Raw genomic sequence first — 22,957 nt, 5'->3', positions numbered from 1 at the left:
ACACTACACGTGTAGTGTCTCCCACCCGCCCTCCTCCTCTAACCTAATAATAAAACCAATTGGTGTGAGGTCAGTACCATATTTTATTATATTATATTATTATTTTTTATAAAAAATGTAATTTAGTTGTTAGCCAGATCTTGGTAGAAAGTTAGAGGAATGGCAGGGAAGGGAGTGCAATGTTCCTCCTGCAGGATTTTGAGGTGAGGGATGCAGTTAGTGTCCCTGCTGATTTTACCTGCAGGAAGTGCTGCCATCTCCAGCTCCTCCAAGACCGAGTTAGGGAACTGGAGCTGGAGTTGGAAGAACTTCGGATCATTCGGGAGGCAGAAGGGGTCATAGATAGCAGCTTCAGGGAATTAGTTACACCAAAGATTGGAGATAGGTGGGTAACTGTAAGAGGGACTGGGAAAAAGCAGTCGTTCCCCTGAGAAACAAGTATACCGCTTTGGATACTTGTGGGGGGGGGGACTTACCAGGGGTAAGCCATGGGGTACGGGCCTCTGGCACGGAGTCTGTCCCTGTTGCTCAGAAGGGAAGGGGGGAGAGGAGCAGAGCATTAGTAATTGGAGACTCTATAGTCAGGGGCACAGATAGGAGATTTTGTGGGAGCGTGAGAGACTCACGTTTGGTATGTTGCCTCCCAGGTGCAAGGGTACGTGATGTCTCGGATCGTGTTTTCCGGGTCCTTATGGGGGAGGGGGAGCAGCCCCAAGTCGTGGTCCACATTGGCACTAACGACATAGGTAGGAAAGGGGACAAGGATGTCAGGCAGGCTTTCAGGGAGCTAGGATGGAAGCTCAGAACTAGAACAGAGTTGTTATCTCTGGGTTGTTGCCCGTGCCACGTGATAGTGAGATGAGGAATAGGGAGAGAGAGCATTTAAACACGTGGCTACAGGGATGGTGCAGGCGGGAGGGATTCAGATTTCTGGATAACTGGGGCTCTTTCTGGGGAAGGTGGGACCTCTACAGACAGGATGGTCTACATCTGAACCTGAGGGGCACAAATATCCTGGGGGGGAGATTTGTTAGTGCTCTTTGGGGGGGTTTAAACTAATGCAGCAGGGGCATGGGAACCTGGATTGTAGTTTTAGGGTAAGGGAGAATGAGAGTAGAAAGGTCAAGAGCACAGATTTGACGTCGCAGGAGGGGGCCAGTGTTCAGGTAGGTGGTTTGAAGTGTGTCTACTTCAATGCCAGGAGTATACGAAACAAGGTAGGGGAACTGGCAGCATGGGTTGGTACCTGGGACTTCGATGTTGTGGCCATTTCGGAGACATGGATAGAGCAGGGACAGGAATGGATGTTGCAGGTTCCGGGGTTTAGGTGTTTTAGTAAGCTCAGAGAAGGAGGCAAAAGAGGGGGAGGTGTGGCGCTGCTAGTCAAGAGCAGTATTACGGGGGCGGAGAGGATGCTAGATGGGGACTCTTCTTCCGAGGTAGTATGGGCTGAAGTTAGAAACAGGAAAGGAGAGGTCACCCTGTTGGGAGTTTTTTATAGGCCTCCTAATAGTTCTAGGGATGTAGAGGAAAGGATGGCGAAGATGATTCTGGATAAGAGCGAAAGTAACAGGGTAGTTATTATGGGAGACTTTAACTTTCCAAATATTGACTGGAAAAGATATAGTTCGAGTACAATAGATGGGTCGTTTTTTTGTACAGTGTGTGCAGGAGGGTTTCCTGAAACAATATGTTGACAGGCCAACTAGAGGCGAGGCCACGTTGGATTTGGTTTTGGGTAATGAACCAGGCCAGGTGTTGGATTTGGAGGTAGAAGAGCACTTTGGGGACAGTGACCACAATTTGGTGACGTTTACGTTAATGATGGAAAGGGATAAGTATACACCGCAGGGCAAGAGTTATAGCTGGGGGAAGGGCAATTATGATGCCATTAGACGTGACTTGGGGGTATAAGGTGGAGAAGTAGGCTGAAAGTGTTGGGCACACTGGACAAGTGGGGCTTGTTCAAGGATCAGCTACTGCGTGTTCTTGATAAGTATGTACCGGTCAGGCAGGGAGGAAGGCGTCGAGCGAGGGAACCGTGGTTTACCAAGGAAGTGGAATCTCTTGTTAAGAGGAAGAAGGAGGCCTATGTGAAGATGAGGTGTGAAGTTTCGGTTGGGGCGATGGAGAGTTACAAGGTAGCGAGGAAGGATCTAAAGAGAGAGCTAAGACGAGCAAGGAGGGGACATGAGAAGTATTTGGCAGGAAGGATCAAGGAAAACCCAAAAGCTTTCTATAGGTATGTCAGGAATAAGCGAATGACTAGGGAAAGAGTAGGACCAGTCAAGGACAGGGATGGGAAATTGTGTGTGGAGTCTGAAGAGATAGGCGAGATACTAAATGAATATTTTTCGTCAGTATTCACTCAGGAAAAAGATAATGTTGTGGAGGAGAATGCTGAGCCCCAGGCTAATAGAATAGATGGCATTGAGGTACGTAGGGAAGAGGTGTTGGCAATTCTGGACAGGCTGAAAATAGATAAGTCCCCGGAACCTGATGGGATTTATCCTAGGATTCTCTGGGAGGCCAGGGAAGAGATTGCTGGACCTTTGGCTTTGATTTTTATGTCATCATTGGCTACAGGAATAGTGCCAGAGGACTGGAGGACAGCAAATGTGGTCCCTTTGTTCAAAAAGGGGAGCAGAGACAACCCCGGCAACTATAGACCGGTGAGCCTCACGTCTGTAGTGGGTGAAGTCTTGGAGGGGATTATAAGAGACAAGATTTATAATCATCTAGATAGGAATAATATGATCAGGGATAGTCAACATGGCTTTGTGAAGGGTAGGTCATGCCTCACAAACCTTATTGAGTTCTTTTAGAAGGTGACTGAGCAGGTAGATGAGGGTAGAGCAGTTGATGTGGTGTATATGGATTTCAGCAAAGCGTTTGATAAGGTTCCCCACGGTAGGCTATTGCAGAAAATATGGAGGCTGGGGATTGAGGGTGATTTAGAGATGTGGATCAGAAATTGGCTAGCTGAAAGAAGACAGAGGGTGGTGGTTGATGGGAAATGTTCAGAATGGAGTACAGTCACAAGTGGAGTACCACAAGGATCTGTTCTGGGGCCATTGCTGTTTGTCATTTTTATCAATGACCTAGAGGAAGGCGCAGAAGGGTGGGTGAGTAAATTTTCAGACGATACTAAAGTCGGTGGTGTTGTCGATAGTGTGGAAGGATGTAGCAGGTTACAGAGGGATATAGATAAGCTGCAGAGCTGGGCTGAGAGGTGGCAAATGGAGTTTAATGTAGAGAAGTGTGAGGTGATTCACTTTGGAAGGAATAACAGGAATGCGGAATATTTGGCTAATGGTAAAGTTCTTAAAAGTGTGGATGAGCAGAGGGATCTAGGTGTCCATGTACATAGATCCCTGAAAGTTGCCACCCAGGTTGATAGGGTTGTGAAGAAGGCCTATGGAGTGTTGGCCTTTATTGGTAGAGGGATTGAGTTCCGGAGTCGGAAGGTCATGTTGCAGCTGTACAGAACTCTGGTACGGCCGCATTTGGAGTATTGCGTACAGTTCTGGTCACCGCATTATAGGAAGGACGTGGAGGCTTTGGAGCGGGTGCAGAGGAGATTTACCAGGATGTTGCCTGGTATGGAGGGAAAATCTTATGAGGAAAGGCTGATGGACTTGAGGTTGTTTTCGTTGGAGAGAAGAAGGTTAAGAGGAGACTTAATAGAGGCATACAAAATGATCAGGGGGTTGGATAGGGTGGACAGTGAGAGCCTTCTCCCGCGGATGGAAATGGCTGGCACGAGGGGACATAGCTTTAAACTGAGGGGTAATAGATATAGGACAGAGGTCAGAGGTAGTTTCTTTACGCAAAGAGTCGTGAGGCCGTGGAATGCCCTACCTGCTACAGTAGTGAACTCGCCAACATTGAGGGCATTTAAAAGTTTATTGGATAAACATATGGATGATAATGGCATAGTGTAGGTTAGATGGCTCTTGTTTCGGTGCAACATCGTGGGCCGAAGGGCCTGTACTGCGCTGTATTGTTCTATGTTCTATGCTAGAGGGATGGAGTTGAAGACTAGGGAAGTTACTGTAGAAGGTGTTAGTAAGGCCACACCTGGAGTATTGTGTTTAGTTTTGGTCTCCTTACCTGAGAAAGGACGTACTGGCGCTGGAGGGTGTGCAGAGGAGATTCACTAGGTTAATCCCAGAGTTGAGGGGTTTGGATTACAAGTAGAGGTTGAGTAGACAGGGACTGTACTCGTTGGAATTTAGAAGGATGAGGGGGGATCTTATAGAAACATATAAAATTATAAAGGGAATCGATAGGATAGATGCGGGGAGATTGTTTCCACTGGCGGGTTAAAGCAGAACTAGGGGGCATAGCCTCAAAGTAAGGGGAAGTAGATTTAAGACTGAGCTTAGGAAGAACTTCTTCACCCAAAGGGCTGTGAATCTATGGAATTCCCCGCCCAGTGAACCAGTTGAGGCTCCTTCATCAAATTATTTCAAGATAAAGATAGATAGTTTTATAAAGGGTTATGGTGGTCAGGCAGGAAAGTGGAGCTGAGTCCACAAAAGATCAGCCATGATCTCATTGAATGGCGGAGCAGGCTCGAGGGGCCAGATGGCCTACTCCTGCTCCTAGTTCTTATGTTCTTATGTAATCATGTTGAGTTTCGAAGCATCTGGCATAGGATGAAATTTTTAATTAAGGAATTTGCATTTTTACTGTGCCTGCTATGACCTCAAGGAATCGCAATGTACTTTACAATCAAAGAAGTACATCTGAAGAATAGTTACCACTGTAATGTAGGGGATGGGCTGTCAATTTGCACACAATAAGCTCTCAAAATCAGCAATGAGATAAGGACTAAATGAGGCAAACGCTGGTGGAAATCAAAAATAGAAAATTCTGGAAATACTCAGGTCAGGCAGCATCTGTGGAAGAGATATTGAGTTAACGTTTCAGGTAGATGATCTTTCATCAGAAAGATGCGGATTGCAGTATGAAAGTTGGCCAACACATCCGAGAGAACTATTCTTTAAATGTTACCACGTGATCGTTCACATCTTCGAGATCAGTTTAACAAGATATTGAGAGTAAATCCACCACCTTGAACATCCACTCTCTCCACCTTCAGAGAATCGTTGCTGCAGTGTTTACCATTTACAGAATGCATTCCAGCAACCCATAAAGGTTTATTCGACAGCACCACTCAAATAAATGCTTACCATCACCTCGGAAGAGGAGGGCAGTAGGTTGGAACAGCATGATCTCCAAGTTCCCCTTGAAGACACACTATCCTGACTTGAATATGGATTGCCTTTCTATCATCATCGCTTTGTCAAAATCCTGGAACTCTCTACATAACAGGACTGTTGGAACACCTTCACTACACGGAATGCAAAAATTTAAGAAGCAGCCCACTAACTTCTCAAAGGACTGAGAAATGGCCTAGAAATGCACTAAAGTGTCAGTCCTAATTATCCCGTGGAGTCATAGAGTCAGAGGTTTACTGCATGGAATCAGGCCCTTCGGCCCAACTTGTCCATGCCGCTCTGTTTTAACCACTAAGCTAGCCCCAATTGCCTGCATTTGGCCCATATCCCTCTATATCGATCTTGTCTATATATAACTGTCGAAATGCTTTTTAAAAGGCAAAAGTGTACCCGCCTCTAGCAACTCGTTCCAGACACTCACCACCCTGTGTGTGAAACAATTGTCCCTCTGGACCCTTTTGTCTCTCTCCCCTCTCACCTTAAACCTATGTCCTCTAAATTGATTTTTTAAATTAAAAATTTTTTTTTAAAGAGTACCCAATTCATTTTTTCCAATTAAGGGGCAATTTAACGGGGCCAATCCACCTACCCTGCACATATTTGGGTTGTGGGGACAAAATCCACGCAAACACAGGGAGAATGTGCAAACTCCACACGAACAGTGAGCCAGATATTGTAATCTTATAAATATTGTAATCCTTAAAATTGTATAAGTACAATTTTTGAGGAACAAGTTGGTTTGTAATTTTACAGTATTTTGGCACAAAACTGCTAGATGGCTCCATTCACTAAGAACACACAAGCCACCTTATCTAGCATTTTCTAGGTCAACTGAATTGCACTTTTGGTCTTAAGATTCCCAAAACAGCCTTCTGTTAAGGATTGAGGCAAATAACGATTAAAACATGAATTGGGATAAAATAAAAAGGGAAATTGCTAAGGACAGCTGTCTGAAGGGGGGTTTGATATGCAAATTAGCATACCAGCGAGAAAAGCAAATATTTACCTGTGTGACTCGGGGAAAACAATGGGGTATAGAAGATGTAACTTCAAAGTGAAGAGAAAGGAATTTGGCACTTGTATGCTAAAAGCTGGGTCCATAGGGTAGGTTACATCAAAGGAAAAGAAGGATATATCCATAGTATAACTGGAGAAAGGGACACAATAGCAGCAGATCCCATGACAGTCACAGTTATTGCTAAATCCAAAAATTGAACAGAGATTACACCTTCGCCAATTTTCCCAAATGTGGCTAAATAACCTGTGTGTGGCAATTATTTGCTGGATTAAGCTCATAGCGTCATATAATATTGGACGTTGTTTGGGAACAAGGGGCATCCCAGAGTTCAGGAAACATAGGTAGTTGGGAACAAAGGGGTAATTTCATGCATTACACTGTGTGTAGCCATCAGTGTAGTTAAGTGTACTGTTGTAGAGTATTATAGTCCTTCTTGTTGTGTGTTTTTCTTTCAAGTTAATAAATATTCTTCATTAATTGATCATAAAGCTGGACTATTCCTCCCTGGTTTGCATATGTTTTCTCACATTATACCACTAAGAACCAGAGTTCCAGTTACCCTTCTGGGATACCCTCGCATTTAACATCAGCAGAGTTATTAACACTTCCTTCAAGAACGTTTTGGTGTTTAAGCCTTAATGTACTTGTGTTTCATATAAAGACGGCAAAATACAAAATACCTACTGGAATTCAAATCAAAGTCAAAATGCAATATTTATAGTTACCTTAGTGAAAATAGCTAAGGGCATTCCATATTGGTCTTCCTTTAGACCAGAAATTAGTCCTGGAATTATCACTGACTGGCCTGTGTTAGCCTGTGGTTGCACTGTGATTGGCAAGGACTCGGAAATCAAGATATCTGATGTAAACACTTCTTTTTGATCAGAATTATCCTTTTCATTCAACAAATCTTCTTTTATCCCATTATCAGCATCAAGGATGCTCGGATCCAAAGTTTCCCAATCGCTCTCTGATGAGTTAGGTGACGTGCAATGTGAAGGTCTCAGTGGCTGAAGTCTACTATCTGCCTGCTCAGACCTTTGTACATCTGGAAAGGTTACCACCTTTGCCATAACTTTCACCTGATGATCGCCTCCTGGATATTTTGTCTTTACACTGAATTCTGAAGCAGGGTTTGAAATATCTGACACAGAAATGGAAACATATTCTTCAGTATTCAAACCATGTTCCTGGAAAGCAACATCCTCAGAGGTGCTCTTTCGTGGCTTGTATTGCGATGAATCTGCTAAACCATGTTCTATCATTCCTACAGCAATCATAAAAATAAGTCAGAGATTATTAGTTGAACACAGTCCAATTTCCCCATGTGAAAGAACAAACTATTATTCAGAATGGGAGGGGGAAACAACTGGATCCACTGTCTCCTTCAAGAGTCATGATGTGAAGATGCCGGCGTTGGACTCGGGTGGGCATAGTAAGAAGTCTTACAACACTAGGTTAAAGTCTAACAGGTTTGTTGGGATCAGTAGCTTTCGGAGTGCAGTTCCTTCAATGATGAATTGATCACTGAAGGAGCTGTGCTCTGAAAGCTACTGACTCCAAACAAACCTGTTGGGACTTTAACCTGGTGTTGTAAGACTCCTTACTGTCTTTCAAGAGTGACACTGTAATAGAATCAGGAGGACAAATCGATCATCTCCACCTTTTTCAACAGGGTTTCTTGCAAAAGAACATCTCAGCTCTTTTAAAGGAAATATTAGTAAAAACAAAATCAAAATCAGAGGCTCCTAATCAGAGAGAACCTGGAGTAGCGTTTGTATATGGAAGAACTACATTATAAGTTATCTGACTATTTATCATGGTAATTGATCTATTCTTCTCACTTATTCAGATCCCACATAAAAAATAATCTTGGCTCAGTGGTAATACCCCTGTATTGGAGTCAGAAAATCGTAAATTCCACTCCAGAGACTCGAGTACATAATTAAGACTGACACTTCATGTTGCAATGTCAGAAGTGCCATCTTTGAGATGAGGTGCTAAACCAAGGTCCAATCTGAGTTGGATGTATACAATGCCATGCCACTATTTGAAGAGCAACAGGCGAGTTCTCCAGGTTCTTGAACTAACGTCACTTAAAAACAAATTATCTAGGTGCCATGGTGGCACAGTGGTTAGCACTGGTGCCTCACGTCGCTTAGGATCCCAGTTCAATCCCAGCCCCAGATCACTGTGTGGAGTTTGCGCATTCACCCGTGTCTACATGGGTCTCACCCCCACAACCATGGTAGGTGAATTGGCCACATTAAATTGCCCCTTAATTGGAAAAAAAGGAATTGGGTACTCAAAATTTAACAAAAACCAAATCAGCTCATATATCTCACTGCTATTTTGGGGATATTGTTGTGCACAAACTAGTTGCCATGTTTCCCTACATTGCAACAGTGGCCTCATTTCAAAAATTTAATTGGCTGGAAAGTGCTTTGGAATATTTTGAGAGAACAAATCACTAATTTGTCAGTGATACAAACGTGTTAGTGCCAACCTGGAAAAAGTGACAGAACAGTCATCAGGGTTCCAACCAGACGGTTTACCGGTGACAAATAAAATAGAACCTGTAAAGACAATTGTCATTTTATTATCATACACATGACACACATGGCCATCATCAATCCTTTTTAAAATTTAGGAAATATTTAAGCTTTCGAGCAGATATCACAAATTGAAAACCAGTGACTCCCAGCTCTGCACTAAACTAAATCTGCAAAAGCGTTGGGTGGAAGAACTTGGATGCAATGGACTATTCCGAACATAAATGTAAATTAATTCAAGGTTAAAATTCCTCACGTAACACCAATATCATTGAAATCTCTAACACTTTATATTCGGTTGTGGAAAATTCTAAATATTTATGAATTAGAAACAGAAAATGATGAAAATACTTAGCAGCTCAGGCAACATCTGTGGAGAGAAAAACAGTTAATACTGCAAGTCAATGACCTTGCACCAGAAGTGATCAACTTGAGCTTTGATGAAAGTCTTTAACCTGAAACATTAACTCTTTTTCTGTCCACAGTTGCTGCCTGACTTGCTGATTATTTCCAGCATTTTCAGGTTATAGTTTAGATTTCCATCATCTGCAGTTTTTACTTCTGACTATTTATGCTATTAATTGCCACAGTTACTAATATAAAGCACAGTGGAGCTTGTGTCAGGAAAACAGTCATGACATGAGAATGTTAGGAAAATCTACAAAAATTGGAATATTTGCAGCTGGCCCAAAGATATGCAGGCTTGGTGGGGTCACTAGAATAGGGCAGGAGAGTGGGCCTAGTTGCGGTGCTCTTTCAGAGAGTCTATGCAGATCCGATGGGCCGAATAGCCTCCTTCTGCACTGTAGGGATTCTATAGCCATGTATTTTTAAAAAATTATAGCAAACTAAGTTGCTTAAGGCAGTGACAACTTGGCTATATTAATGGATCTAGCGCTTTTGATATGTTGATGAACCTCGTAACACTACAAACAGACACTTACCTAAGGCAAGTTGGGAACAATACAGAACATGAAGGGTTTTTGAATTATCAAAATACTGCGGATGCTGGAAATCTCAAACGAAAACAAAAAACGTTGGAAAAACTCAGCGTGTCTGGCAGCATGTGTAAAGAGGGAAATAGAGTTAATGTTTCGAGTCTGTATGACTCCTCTGCAGGGTTAAAGAGAGGGAGAAACGTGATGGGCTATACTGTATAAGGGGGTGGAGCAGCTACAACAGATTCAAAGGTCAGTGATAGGTAGGAGCTAGGAGGGTTGCAAAAAGATGTTGGGCACGAGACAGAGGAAGCATTAACGGCAGTTGTGAAGGGTTATGGAGGGTGCTAGTTGTGGCATAAAGGTAAGATATCAGATTGTGTCAATGGGAAAACAAAGGTTGGGTCTCAGTAAAAGCAAAACTAAAGAAAAGGTGACAGATGGCCCAATGGGAGATGGTTGCATTGGGACGAAAAATGTTTTGCATATAAAAAGGGTCAAGATAGAAGACAAAGGCCACAGTCTAAAGTTGTTGAACTCAATGTTGTATCCTAAGGGCTTTAATGTGCCTAATTGGAAGATGAGGTGCTGCTCCTTCTGCTTGCACTAGGCATCCCTGGAACAGGCCAAGGATGGACATGTGGGTATGAGCGCAAAATGCTGGTGACAGGAACGTTGGGGGTCACGTTTACATATTGAAGGTGGTTCCGCAAAGCGGTCACTCAGTCAATGTAGATTAAGGAGTTAAAAAGAAATTGAACAGCAAGCAGGACAAAGGAGTGGGTGGGACTAACTGTAGGTAGTCAAGTGCTACAATGTATACGTGTCTTAGCCAGTTAAAATGGCTAACTCCCGAATTAGAATGGCTAACTCCCGATTTAAAATGGCGAATGGCAAAGGCTGATGGGAAAGTCAGCCAACAGGACACAAACAAGCAGCTGCAGGTTGACTGTGTATTCACCTCTGGGAAGGCCAGACAAGATCGATACCAGTAACCATCAGCACAACAAAACACCAGCCATCTGCATATTAATGAGCAATCCCCGGGAACAATGAGCAACATTTAGATACATAAAGCCAACCCAGACTCGTCGGCGCCAGCAGAAGCCTACACAAAGGGAGGTGAACGACCACCTCAAGACCGCCCATCGATCAAGGAATCGCTCCAGCATTGGAGAAAATCGAACCAAGTGATTGGGACAAAGTCCAATCACTTGGAACCAGATACAGGGTCCGTCCCGAAAGGCGGGAAGCCCCTGGGGACTATAAGAATAGAGTCCAAGTTCAAATCGTTCTTCTTGACCGGGTCACTCAGCAACGCGAACCAACCCTTGACAGTGATCGGTCCAGCCATCGCTGAAATCCAGTAAGTTTTACTTCAACGCTCGCTACGAGATAGGCGCTCCTAGCTACCAATCTGTACCAATTTCGTATCCCGCAGACTCAGAACCCGAACGAAAGGCCATTTGTTTCCCTGACCTGGTGGGCCAGTTCCGAGTTAAGTATTGGCCTGTTAGTCGTAGAAGTAGCTTACACGTAGAATTTATGCACGAGTAGCGATTACTGTGTATAATAAATGTGCTTTGATTCAAATCTTATGAAGCGGTGTATTGGATTATTGATCATTACTCGGACTTGAACCACGTGGCGGTATCAGAAAGATACCTGGCGACTCAAGAGCAAAGGTGATAAACAGAGCAATTAAACTAAGGCAAAAGTTAGCAACAACGTGTCTTAGTAGTGAATGACAATGTAGTCTTAAGTTATTGGATAATATAATCACATGTGCTCACACGGAATGTAATGAAGTAATCTAGTCTTATAAGCATTATCGGGCTGAGATAGCAGAGCACCACTGTGTAACCTGCTGAGTGGTGTAATCACTATCTCTACATCAGTATAATACCAGTAGATTTGTAGATTTTCAGGGAACTTGTGCTCGATTCTGATTGGGTTTGGGCTCCCGAGCTCATGCCAGTAATAATAAACTGGTTTAAACAGAACTCTAAGTGTCATTTGATCCTTGTGGAATCGGAATATAAAACAAAAAAAGAGTGTCTAATGTATATATTGGTCCTTTAGAGGATGAGAAGGGAGATTTAATAATGGGGGATGAGGAAATGGCTGAGGAACTGAACAGGTTTTTTGGGTCGGTCTTCACAGTGGAAGACACAAATAACATGCCGGTGACTGACGGAAATGAGGCTATGACAGGTGAGGACCTTGAGAGGATTGTTATCACTAAGGAGGTAGTGATGGGGCTAAAGGTAGACAAGTCTACTGGCCCTGATGGAATGCATCCCAGAGTGCTAAAAGAGATGGCGAGGGAAATTGCAAATGCACTAGTGATAATTTACCAAAATTCACTAGACTCTGGGGTGGTCCCGCGGATTGGAAATTAGCAAACGTGACACCACTGTTTAAAAAAGGAGGTAGGCAGAAAGCGGGTAATTATAGGCCAGTGAGCTTAACTTCGGTAATAGGGAAGATGCTGGAATCTATCATCAAGGAAGAAATAGCGAGGCATCTAGATGGAAATTGTCCCATTGGGCAGACGCAGCATGGGTTCATAAAGGGCAGGTCGTGCCTAACTAATTCAGTGGAATTTTTTGAGGACATTACCAGTGCGGTAGATAACGGGGAGCCAATGGATGTGGTATGTCTGGATTTCCAGAAAGCCTTTGACAAGGTGCCACACAAAAGGTTGCTGCATAAGATAAAGATGCATGGCATTAAGGGGAAAGTAGTAGCATGGATAGAGGGTTGGTTAATTAATAGAAAGCAAAGGGTGGGGATTAATGGGTGTTTCTCTGGTTGACAATCAGTAGCTAGTGGTGTCCCTCAGGGATCAGTGTTGGGCCCACAACTGTTCACAATTTACATAGATGATTTGGAGTTGGGGACCAAGGGCAATGTGTCCAAGTTTGCAGACGACACTAAGATGAGTGGGAAAGCCAAACGTGCAGATGATACTGGAAGTCTGCAGAGGGATTTGGATAGGCTAAGTGAATGGGCTAGGGTCTGGCAGATGGAATACAATGTTAACAAATGTGAGGTTACCCATTTTGGTAGGAATAACAGCAAAAGGGATTATTATTTAAATGATAAAATATTAAAACATGCTGCTGTGCAGAGAGACCTGGGTGTGCTAGTGCATGAGTCGCAAAACGTTGGTTTATAGGTGCAACAGGTGATTAAGGCGGCAAATGGAATTTTGTCCTTCATTGCTAGAGGGATGGAGTTTAAGACTAGGGAGGTTATGCTGCAACTGTACAAGGTGTTGGTGAGGCCACACCTGGAGTATTGTGTTCAGTTTTGGTCTCCTTACTTGAGAAAGGACGTGCTGGCACTGGAGGGTGTGCAGAGGAGATTCACTAGGTTAATCCCAGAGCTGAAGGGGTTTGATTACGGGGAGAGGTTGAGTAGACTGGGACTGTACTCGTTGGAATTTAGAAGGATGAGGGCGGGATCTTATAGAAACATATAAAATTATGAAGGGAATAGATAGGATAGATGCGGGCAGGTTGTTTCTACTGGCGGGTGAAAGCAGAACTAGGGGGCATAGCCTCAAAATAAGGGGAAGTAGATTTAGGACTGAGTTTAGGAGGAACGTCTTCACCCAAAGGGTTGTGAATCTATGGAATTCCTTGCCCAGTGAAGCAGTAGAGGCTCCTTCATTAAATGTTTTTAAGACAAAGATAGATGGTTTTTTGAAGAATAAAGGGATTAAGGGTTATGGTGTTCGGGCCGGAAAGATGAGCCATGATCTCATTGAATGCTGGAGCAGGCTCGAGGGGCCAGATGGCCTACTCCTGCTCCTAGTTCTTATGGAACAGATCTTTATCTCCCTATCATGTGAGCAGCACAGTAGCATAAGTGGATAGCACTATGGCTTCACAGCGCCAGGGTCCCAGGTTAGATTCCCTGCTGGGTCACTGTGCGGAGTCTGCACGTTCTCCCCGTGTCTGCGTGGGTTTCCTCCGGGTGCTCCGGTTTCCTCCCACAGTCCAAAGACGTTCTGGTTAGGTGGATTGGCCATGCTAAATTGACCTTAGTGACCAAAAAGGTTAGGAGGGGTTATTGGGTTACGGAGATAGGGTAGAAGCGAGGGCTTAAGTGGGCCAGTGCAGACTCGATGGGCCGAATGGCCTCCTTCTGCACTGTATGTTCTATGTTCTATCAGTAGAGGACACTGCATTGGGAGTGAATACAGTCAACCAAATTGAAGGGGCAGCAAGTGAAATGTTGCTTCACCTGAATGGAGTGTATGGGTTTTGAACAGTGAGAAGGTAAAAAGGAAGGTGCAGCATCTTTTGCAATTGCAAGGGAAGGTGCCATGGGAAAGGGATGAGGAGTAGGGGGTGATGGAGGAGTGGACAAAGGGAGTGGTCCCTGCAGAATGCTGACCTGGGGGAGGGGGGCGGGGGAGAAGATGTGTTTCACGGTAGAATCATGTTGGAGTTAGTGGCAATGGCAGAGGGGATCATTTGAATGTAGAGGCTGGTGGGGTGGAAGGTGAGGACAAGGGGGGCCCTATCGTAGTCCTGAGAGGGAGGGCAAGAGACAGAGGTGCGGGAAAGGGTTGAACCCGGTTGCATGCCCTGTCAACCACAGTTGGGGAGGGGGTGGTGGGGAACCTTGATTATGGAAGAAAGCAGATATGTCAGACGGTCTTTTTTTGAAGGTCGCATGATCGGAATAATGTGTCTGAGGTGGAGAACTGGAAGTTGGGATGGAGTTGTGACAGGAAGCAGAGTGTGAGGAACTGTAGTCAAGATAGCTCTGCGAGTCGGTGGGATTGTAATGAATATTGGTGGTCAGTCAGAGATGGACCATGTGAAGGTGAAAGAGGGGTGGAAATTGGAAGCACAATCGATACATTTTCCAGGTTCAGATGAGAGCATGAAGGAGCACTGATACAGTCATCAATGTATTTGGGAAAGTGTTGTGGGAGCAGGCCCGAAACGATTAATGTTCCTCATACCCCATAAAAAGACAGGCATAATGGGGCCCATGAGGGCACCGACAGCCGTTTTATTTGCAGGAAGTGAGACAAGTTAAAGGAGAAACTGTTGAGTGACAGAACAAGTTCAGCCAGATGGAGAAGTGGTAATGGAGGATAGGGATTGTTCAGGCTCTGCTCAAGGAAGAAGTGGAAAGCCCTCAGATCCTCCAGGTGGAAGCGGAGAAGGTTTGGACATCCATAATGAAGTAGGAGCAGTTAGCGCTAGGAAACTGGAAATTGTTGATATGACAAAGGGCATCAGAGGAATCATAAATGTAGGTGGGAAGAGACTGGACTGCAAACAAGGTGTGAGAAGTGTGTCATTAAGCGAGTGTACTTTACATCGACATTCACTTTATGACTCTGTCTTCACACCTTGTATCCTCCTTTAAACCTTTAGCACTTTATTCAAAAACCTGCATGTTCTATTTCCTGTTGTCATGCATCTGCCATAGGTAAACATCTGTTTGCAGGGCTGCTAGGCTCATCAACATATCAAAAGCACTAGTTTGATTAACAGTAGCAGCATGTTCAGACTATGGTCAGGCCCATAGGCCTCCGAAGGCAGAAAAAGGGTAGACGAGCGAACATGCTGTCCCTGCCTTAAGCAACTTACAGTTACCCACAGTTTAAAAAAAAAAATATAGAACCAGCAGAAAATATTCCAATTTACTTGGATTTCCCCGAAATTTTCAAGTGATCACTATTTTTCTGACTCTCAAAAATAAATATAGCTTTGTATAAGTGGAAGATTTACATTTCTTTCAATTGTTACCATATTTTATTCTGATGCTGTGACTGTGCATCTCCTTTTGGCTGTTTTTGGCAGCCCAACAACTACTTTATAGTATTTATGCATTTTTGTCTGTTTTAATAATAATCTGATTTACTTAATCCTTTGTGAGCAGCACTGGCAAGGTTAAATGTACAACCAAATTGCTTACCAGGGCATTGAAGAGGGCATTACAAGTCAACCATGTACCGTGTGGCTGCAGATACATGTACAGTGGAGGTTTCCTTTTACGAAGGTAATTGGTCAGGCTTTTACATAATTTTGTCAGTGTTAATGGTTGCTAGACCACTTAAATAATCACTTGCCTAATCTACACATATATATGCCTTAATATGTGCTTAATCTCCATCACCTTCTATAATCATGCTTCCTATTATAGGTGGGTTTGTTCACTCGTCTACCCTTCTTTTTCTGCCTTCGGAGGCTGTATGGGCCTGACCAGTCTGAACATGCTGCTACTGTTGCATCTCCTTTCGCTATGATTGTGGGTCTGCCTTGGGCCTGGGTTTGAGGTTTACCAAAATTCACTAGACTCTGGGGTGGTCCCGGCAGAATGGAAATTAGCAAACGTGACACCACTGTTTAAAAAAGGAGGTAGGCAGAAAGCGGGTAATTATAGGCCAGTTAGCTTAACTTCGGTAGTAGGGAAGATGCTGGAATCTATCAACAAAGAAATAGGGAGGCATCTGGATGGAAATTGTCTCATGGGTTCATAAAGGGCAGGTCGTGGACTTCCGGGTGCGGCGATGACCAGCTAAGTCGCACGTTTCGGCAGCTCCCGGTGGAACGGACTTTTGGGCTCTTAATAGGCGCCCCAGCGGCAATTTTAACGGCTAAAAACACTGTGCGGTAAACCAGAAGGGAATCCCCCCGGACATGTATGGAAAAGGGTGAGGAAAGCAGTCGGATTGCGGAGGATCCTCTAGAGCAGCGGCAAGGAAGGCAAGCTCAAAGCAAGGTGGCGTCGGAAGGTGGCCGTTTGGTATGGGGCCCGGACCAACAAGAGTTCCTGAGGCGCTGTGTGGAAGAACTGAAAAAGGAGATGAAGAAGGAGCTGCTGGCCCCGATATTACAGGCGATTGAAGGGCTAAAGGAGGAGCAAAAGACCCAGGAGCAGGAGCTTCGGGTCGTGAAGGCAAAGGCTGCTGAAAATGAAGACGAAATACAGGGTCTGGTGGTGAAGACAGAGATGCACGAGGCACAGCACAAAAGGTGTGTGGAAAGGCTGGAGGTGCTGGAGAATAACTCGAGGAGGAAGAATTTAAGGGTTCTGGGTCTTCCCGAAGGCGCAGAAGGGGCGGACGTCGGGGCATATGTGAGCACGATGCTTCATTCGCTAATGGGATCGGAGGCCCCGGCGGGCCCGTTGGAGGTGGAGGGAGCTTATCGAGTTATGGCGCGAAGACCGAGGGCTGGAGAAATACCTCGAGCTATAGTGGTGAGGTTCCTCCACTATAATGACAGAGAGATGGTCCTCAGATGGGCGAAGAAAACTCAAAGCTGTAGGTGGGAGAACGCGGTGATCCGCGTATACCAGGATTGGAGTGCGGAGGTGGCGAGAAGGAGGGCGAGTTTTAATCGGGCTAAGGCGGTGCTTCACAAAAAGGTCAAATTCGGAATGTTGCAGCCGGCAAGACTGTGGGTCACATACCAAGGGAAGCACCACTACTTTGAGACGGCAGAAGAGGCGTGGACATTTATTGTGGACGAGAAGCTGGAATAGGCGGGCGAGAAAAAGAACGTTTGGGACAAAGTGGTGGGGTGATTATGTGGGGTGAGGGGGGGAAAAAGGGTGAGGGGATGATTTTTCAAGTTGTTAATCTTGCGACCCTGTAACTTTTCTCTCTTCCCCATGTTGTGGGGGAGGGGGGGGGGAGGATGAGGAACCGTGGGCGCCGGTTATTAGGGGCGGGGCCAAATGGGAAACGCGGGCTTTGTTCCCGCGCTATGGTAATTATGGCGGGGACAGGGACGCAGGAAGGAGGGGGCCTCGCACAGTGGGGGCCGAGGACAAGGGGGGAAGCAGAGGTCAGCCAGAGTTTGAACATAGAACATAGAAAATACAGCACAGAACAGGCCCTTCGGCCCACGATGTTGTGCCGAACCTTTGTCCTAGATTAATCATAGATTATCATTGAATCTACAGTGCAGAAGGAGGCCATTCGGCCCCCTGAGTCTGCACCAGCTCTTGGAAAGAGCACCCTACCCAAACTCAACACCTCCACCCAACACCAAGGGCAATTTGGACATTAAGGGCAATTTATCATTGGCCAATTCACCTAACCCGCACATCTTTGGACTGTGGGAGGAAACCGGAGCACCCGGAGGAAACCCACGCAGACACGGGGAGGACGTGCAGACTCCGCACAGACAATGACCCAAGCCGAAATCGAACCTGGGACCATGGATCTGTGAAGCAATTGTGCTATCCACAATGCTACCGTGCTGCCCTTAAGAACAAATAAATCTACACTATATAATTATCCCGTAATCCATGTACCTATCCAACAGCTGCTTGAAGGTCACTAATGTTTCCGACTCAACTACTTCCACAGGCAGTGCATTCCATGCCCCCACTACTCTCTGGGTAAAGAACCTACCTCTGATATCCCTCCTATATCTTCCACCTTTCACCTTAAATTTATGTCCCCTTGTAATGGTGTGTTCCACCTGGGGAAAAAGTCTCTGACTGTCTACTCTATCTATTCCCCTGATCATCTTATAAACCTCTATCAAGTCGCCCCTCATCCTTCTCCGCTCTAATGAGAAAAGGCCTAGCACCCTCAACCTTTCCTCGTAAGACCTACTCTCCATTCCAGGCAACATCCTGGTAAATCTTCTTTGCACCTTTTCCAGAGCTTCCACATCCTTCCTAAAATGAGGCGACCAGAACTGTACACAGTACTCCAAATGTGGCCTCACCAAAGTTTTGTACAGCTGCATCATCACCTCACGGCTCTTAAATTCAATCCCTCTGTTAATGAACGCGAGCACACCATAGGCCTTCTTCACAGCTCTATCCACTTGAGTGGCAACTTTCAAAGATGTATGAACATAGACCCCAAGGTCTCTCTGCTCCTCCACAATGCCAAGAACTCTACCGTTAACCCTGTATTCCGCATTCATATTTGTCCTTCCAAAATGGACAACCTCACACTTTTCAGGGTTAAACTCCATCTGCCACTTCTCAGCCCAGCTCTGCATCCTATCTATGTCTCTTTGCAGCCGACAACAGCCCTCCTTACTATCCACAACTCCACCAATCTTCGTATCGTCTGCAAATTTACTGACCCACCCTTCAACTCCCTCATCCAAGTCATTAATGAAAAACACAAACAGCAGAGGACCCAGAACTGATCCCTGCGGTACACCACTGGTAACTGGGATCCAGGCTGAATATTTGCCATCCACCACCACTCTCTGACTTCTATCGGTTAGCCAGTTCGTTATCCAACTGGCCAAATTTCCCACTATCCCATGCCTCCTTACTTTGTGCAGAAGCCTACCATGGGGAACTTTATCAAATGCCTTACTAAAATCCATGTACACTACATCCACTGCTTTACCTTCATCCACATGCTTGGTCACCTCCTCAAAGAATTCAATAAGATTTGTAAGGCAAGACCTACCCCTCACAAATCCGTGCTGACTATCCCTAATCAAGCAGTGTCTTTCCAGATGCTCAGAAATCCTATCCTTCAGTACCCTTTCCATTACTTTGCCTACCACCGAAGTAAGACTAACTGGCCTGTAATTCCCAGGGTTATCCCTAGTTCCTTTTTTGAACAGGGGCACGACATTCGCCACTCTCCAATCCCCTGGTACCACCCCTGTTGACAGTGAGGACGAAAAGATAATTGCCAACGGCTCTGCAATTTCATCTCTTGCTTCCCATAGAATCCTTGGATATAACCCTTCAGGCCCGGGGGACTTGTCTATCCTCAAGTTTTTCAAAATGCCCAACACATCTTCCTTCCTAACAAGTATTTCCTCGAGCTTACCAATCTGTTTCACACTGTCCTCTCCAACAATATCGCCCCTCTCATTTGTAAATACAGAAGAAAAGTACTCATTCAAGACCTCGCCTATCTCTTCAGACTCAATACACAATCTCCCGCTACTGTCCTTGATCGGACCTACCCTCGCTCTAGTCATTCTCATATTTCTCACATCTGTGTAAAAGGCCTTGGGGTTTTCCTTGATCCTACCCGCCAAAGATTGTTCATGCCCTCTCTTAGCTCTCCTAATCCCTTTCTTCAGTTCCCTCCTGGCTATCTTGTATCCCTCCAATGCCCTGTCTGAACCTTGTTTCCTCAGCCTTACATAAGTCACCTTTTTCCTCTGAACAAGACATTCAACCTCTCTTGTCAACCATGGTTCCCTCACTCGACCATCTCTTCCCTGCCTGACAGGGACATACATATCAAGGACACGTAGCACCTGTTCCTTGAACACGTTCCACATTTCACTTGTGTCCTTCCCTGCCAGCCTATGTTCCCAACTTATGCACTTCAATTCTTGTCTGACAACATCGTATTTACCCTTCCCCCAATTGTAAACCTTGCCCTGTTGCACGTACCTATCCCTCTCCATTACTAAAGTGAAAGTCACAGAATTGTGGTCACTATCTCCAAAATGCTCCCCCACTAACAAATCTATCACTTGCCCTGGTTCATTACCCAGTACTAAATCCAATATTGCCCCTCCTCTGGTTGGACAATCTACATACTGTGTTAGAAAAGCTTCCTGGACACACTGCACAAACACCACCCCATCCAAACTATTTGATCTAAAGAGTTTCCACTCAATATTTGGGAAGTTAAAGTCGCCCATGACTACCACCCTATGACTTCTGCACCTTTCCAAAATCTGTTTCCCAATCTGTTCCTCCACATCTCTGCTACTATTGGGGGGCCTATAGAAAACTCCTAACAAGGTGACTGCTCCTTTCCTATTTCTGACTTCAACCCATACTACCTCAATAGGGTGATACTCCTCGAACTGCCTTTCTGCAGCTGTTATACTATCTCTAATTAATAATGCCACCCCCCCACCTCTTTTACCACCCTCCCTAATCTTATTGAAACATCTATAACCAGGGACCTCCAACAACCATTTCTGCCCCTCTTCTATCCAAGTTTCCGTGATGGCCACCACATCGTAGTCCCAAGTACCGATCCATGCCTTAAGTTCACCCACCTTATTCCTGATGCTTCTTGCGTTGAAGTATACACACTTCAACCCATCTCCGTGCCTGCAAATACTCTCCTTTGTCAGTGTTCCCTTCCCCACTGCCTCATTACATGCTTTGGCGTCCTGAATATCGGCTACCTTAGTTGCTGGACTACAAATCCGGTTCCCATTCCCCTGCCAAATTAGTTTAAACCCTCCCGAAGAGTACTAGCAAACCTCCCTCCCAGGATATTGGTGCCCCTCTGGTTCAGATGCAACCCGTCCTGCTTGTACAGGTCCCACCTTCCCCAGAATGCGCTCCAATTATCCAAATACCTGAAGCCCTCCCTCCTACACCATTCCTGCAGCCACGTGTTCAACTGCACTCTCTCCCTATTCCTAGCCTCGCTATCACGTGGCACCGGCAACAAACCAGAGATGACAACTCTGTCTGTCCTGACTTTCAACTTCCAGCCTAACTCCCTAAACTTGTTTATTACCTCCACACCCCTTTTCCTACCTATGTCGTTGGTACCAATGTGCACCACGACTTCTGGCTGCTCCCCCTCCCCCTTAAGGATCCTGAAGACACGATCCGAGACATCCCTGGCCCTGGCACCCGGGAGGCAACATACCTTCCGGGAGTCTCGCTCGCGACCACAGAATCTCCTATCTATTCCCCTAACCATTGAATCTCCTACAACTATTGCTTTTCTATTCTCCCCCCTTCCCTTCTGAGCCCCAGAGCCAGACTCAGTGCCAGAGACCTGGCCGCTAGGGCCTTCCCCCGGTAGGTCATCCCCCCCAACAGCATCCAAAACGGTATACTTGTTTTGAAGGGGAACGGCCACGAGGGATCCCTGCACTGTCTGCCTGTTTGTTTTTTTCCCCCTGACTGTAACCCAGCTATTCTTGTCCTGTACCTTGGGTGTGGTTACCTCCCTGTAACTCTTCTCAATCACCCCCTCTGCCTCCCGGATGATCCGAAGTTCATCCAGCTTCAGCTCCAGTTCCCTAACACGGTGTTTGAGGAGCTGAAGTTGGGTACACTTCCCGCAGGTATAGTCAGTGGGGACACCGGTGGTATCCCTCACCACCCACATCCTACAGGAGGAGCATGTAACTGGCCTAGCCTCCATCCCCTCTTACCTTAAAGAATATAGCTGCTGTGTGGACTAACTAGATCTCCGCCCTCCGACTCTGCTCCCAGTCAGCTACACTTCCTGTAAACACCTGGCTCTCTTTGCACTCTTTGCGGAAATGTCGGAAACAAAATGAAAGGAGCACCTTACTCCCTCCTCACCTAACTCCCTCGGTCACCAAACTCTCACTATCGCACTCAAAAAGCACCAAATTCAGCACTCAGTGCAAACAAAGTCTGCACTGTAGGGGATCACTTTTATACTGTGAATCTAGCCTCTGAAAAACTGGCCTAATCCAATTAACTAATTAACAAGCTCCAGCTGCAAGTGCCTAGAAGTAGAAGCCTGTTTAAAGCTGATTGAAAATTCACCTTCTTCTAAACCAAACAGCAACTTTTAAGTTAATTAACTAAATAAAAGAAAGACTAAACTTTAGATAAAAATGAAGCCTTATACTCCCTCGGTCACCAAACTCTCACTATCGCACTCAAAAAGCACCAAATTCAGCACTCAGTGCAAACTTTGCTGACTTCTGGGAGCAACATGGGGGGTGCAACTACACTAGAAAGGGATCTAGCGGAGGAGGGGGGGGGGTTAACTGGGTTGCTGCTGCTAAGGAGAAGGGTGAGCTGGTATGGGGTGGGGTGGTCGATGCGGGAGGGCACCGTCGGGGGGATATACGGGTACGTGGGAACCGGGTGAGGAGCTGGGTTAAAAAAGGGGATGGCTAGTCGACAAGGGGGGGGGGTAAAGAGCCCCCCAACCCGGCTGATCACGTGGAACGCGAGAGGCCTGAACGGGCCGATTAAAAGGGCACGGGTACTCGCACACCTAAAGAAATTAAAGGCAGATGTGGTTATGTTGCAGGAGACGCATCTGAAACTGACAGACCAGGTCAGACTACGTAAAGGATGGGTGGGGCAGGTGTTTCATTCGGGTTTAGATGCGAAGAACAGGGGGGTGGCTATTTTGGTAGGGAAACGGGTACTGTTTGAGGCAAAGACCATAGTGGCGGATAGTGGGGGTAGATACGTGATGGTGAGTGGCAGATTGCAAGGGGAGGCGGTGGTTCTGGTGAACGTATATGCCCC

At 45.6% G+C, this 22,957-nt stretch overlaps 1 protein-coding gene across 1 annotated transcript in view; it reads right to left on the bottom strand.

Annotated features, from left to right (window-relative positions):
• Positions 1-22,957, bottom strand: part of avl9 (AVL9 homolog (S. cerevisiase)) — a 162,671-nt gene that overhangs the window by 40,605 nt on the left and 99,109 nt on the right. The window contains exons 9-10 of the mRNA XM_072466837.1: positions 8,771-8,840; positions 6,990-7,531 (exon numbers count right to left, since the gene is read on the bottom strand). Of these exons, the coding sequence (XP_072322938.1) occupies positions 6,990-7,531; positions 8,771-8,840 (612 nt within the window). The remainder of the gene's footprint in view (positions 1-6,989; positions 7,532-8,770; positions 8,841-22,957) is intronic.

The sequence above is a fragment of the Scyliorhinus torazame genome, chromosome 11 (assembly GCF_047496885.1).
Source record: "Scyliorhinus torazame isolate Kashiwa2021f chromosome 11, sScyTor2.1, whole genome shotgun sequence".
NCBI classification, from domain to species: Eukaryota; Metazoa; Chordata; class Chondrichthyes; order Carcharhiniformes; family Scyliorhinidae; genus Scyliorhinus; species Scyliorhinus torazame.
Note: the sequence above shows the minus strand (reverse complement) of the source record. Positions and strands in the feature narration are given on the sequence as shown.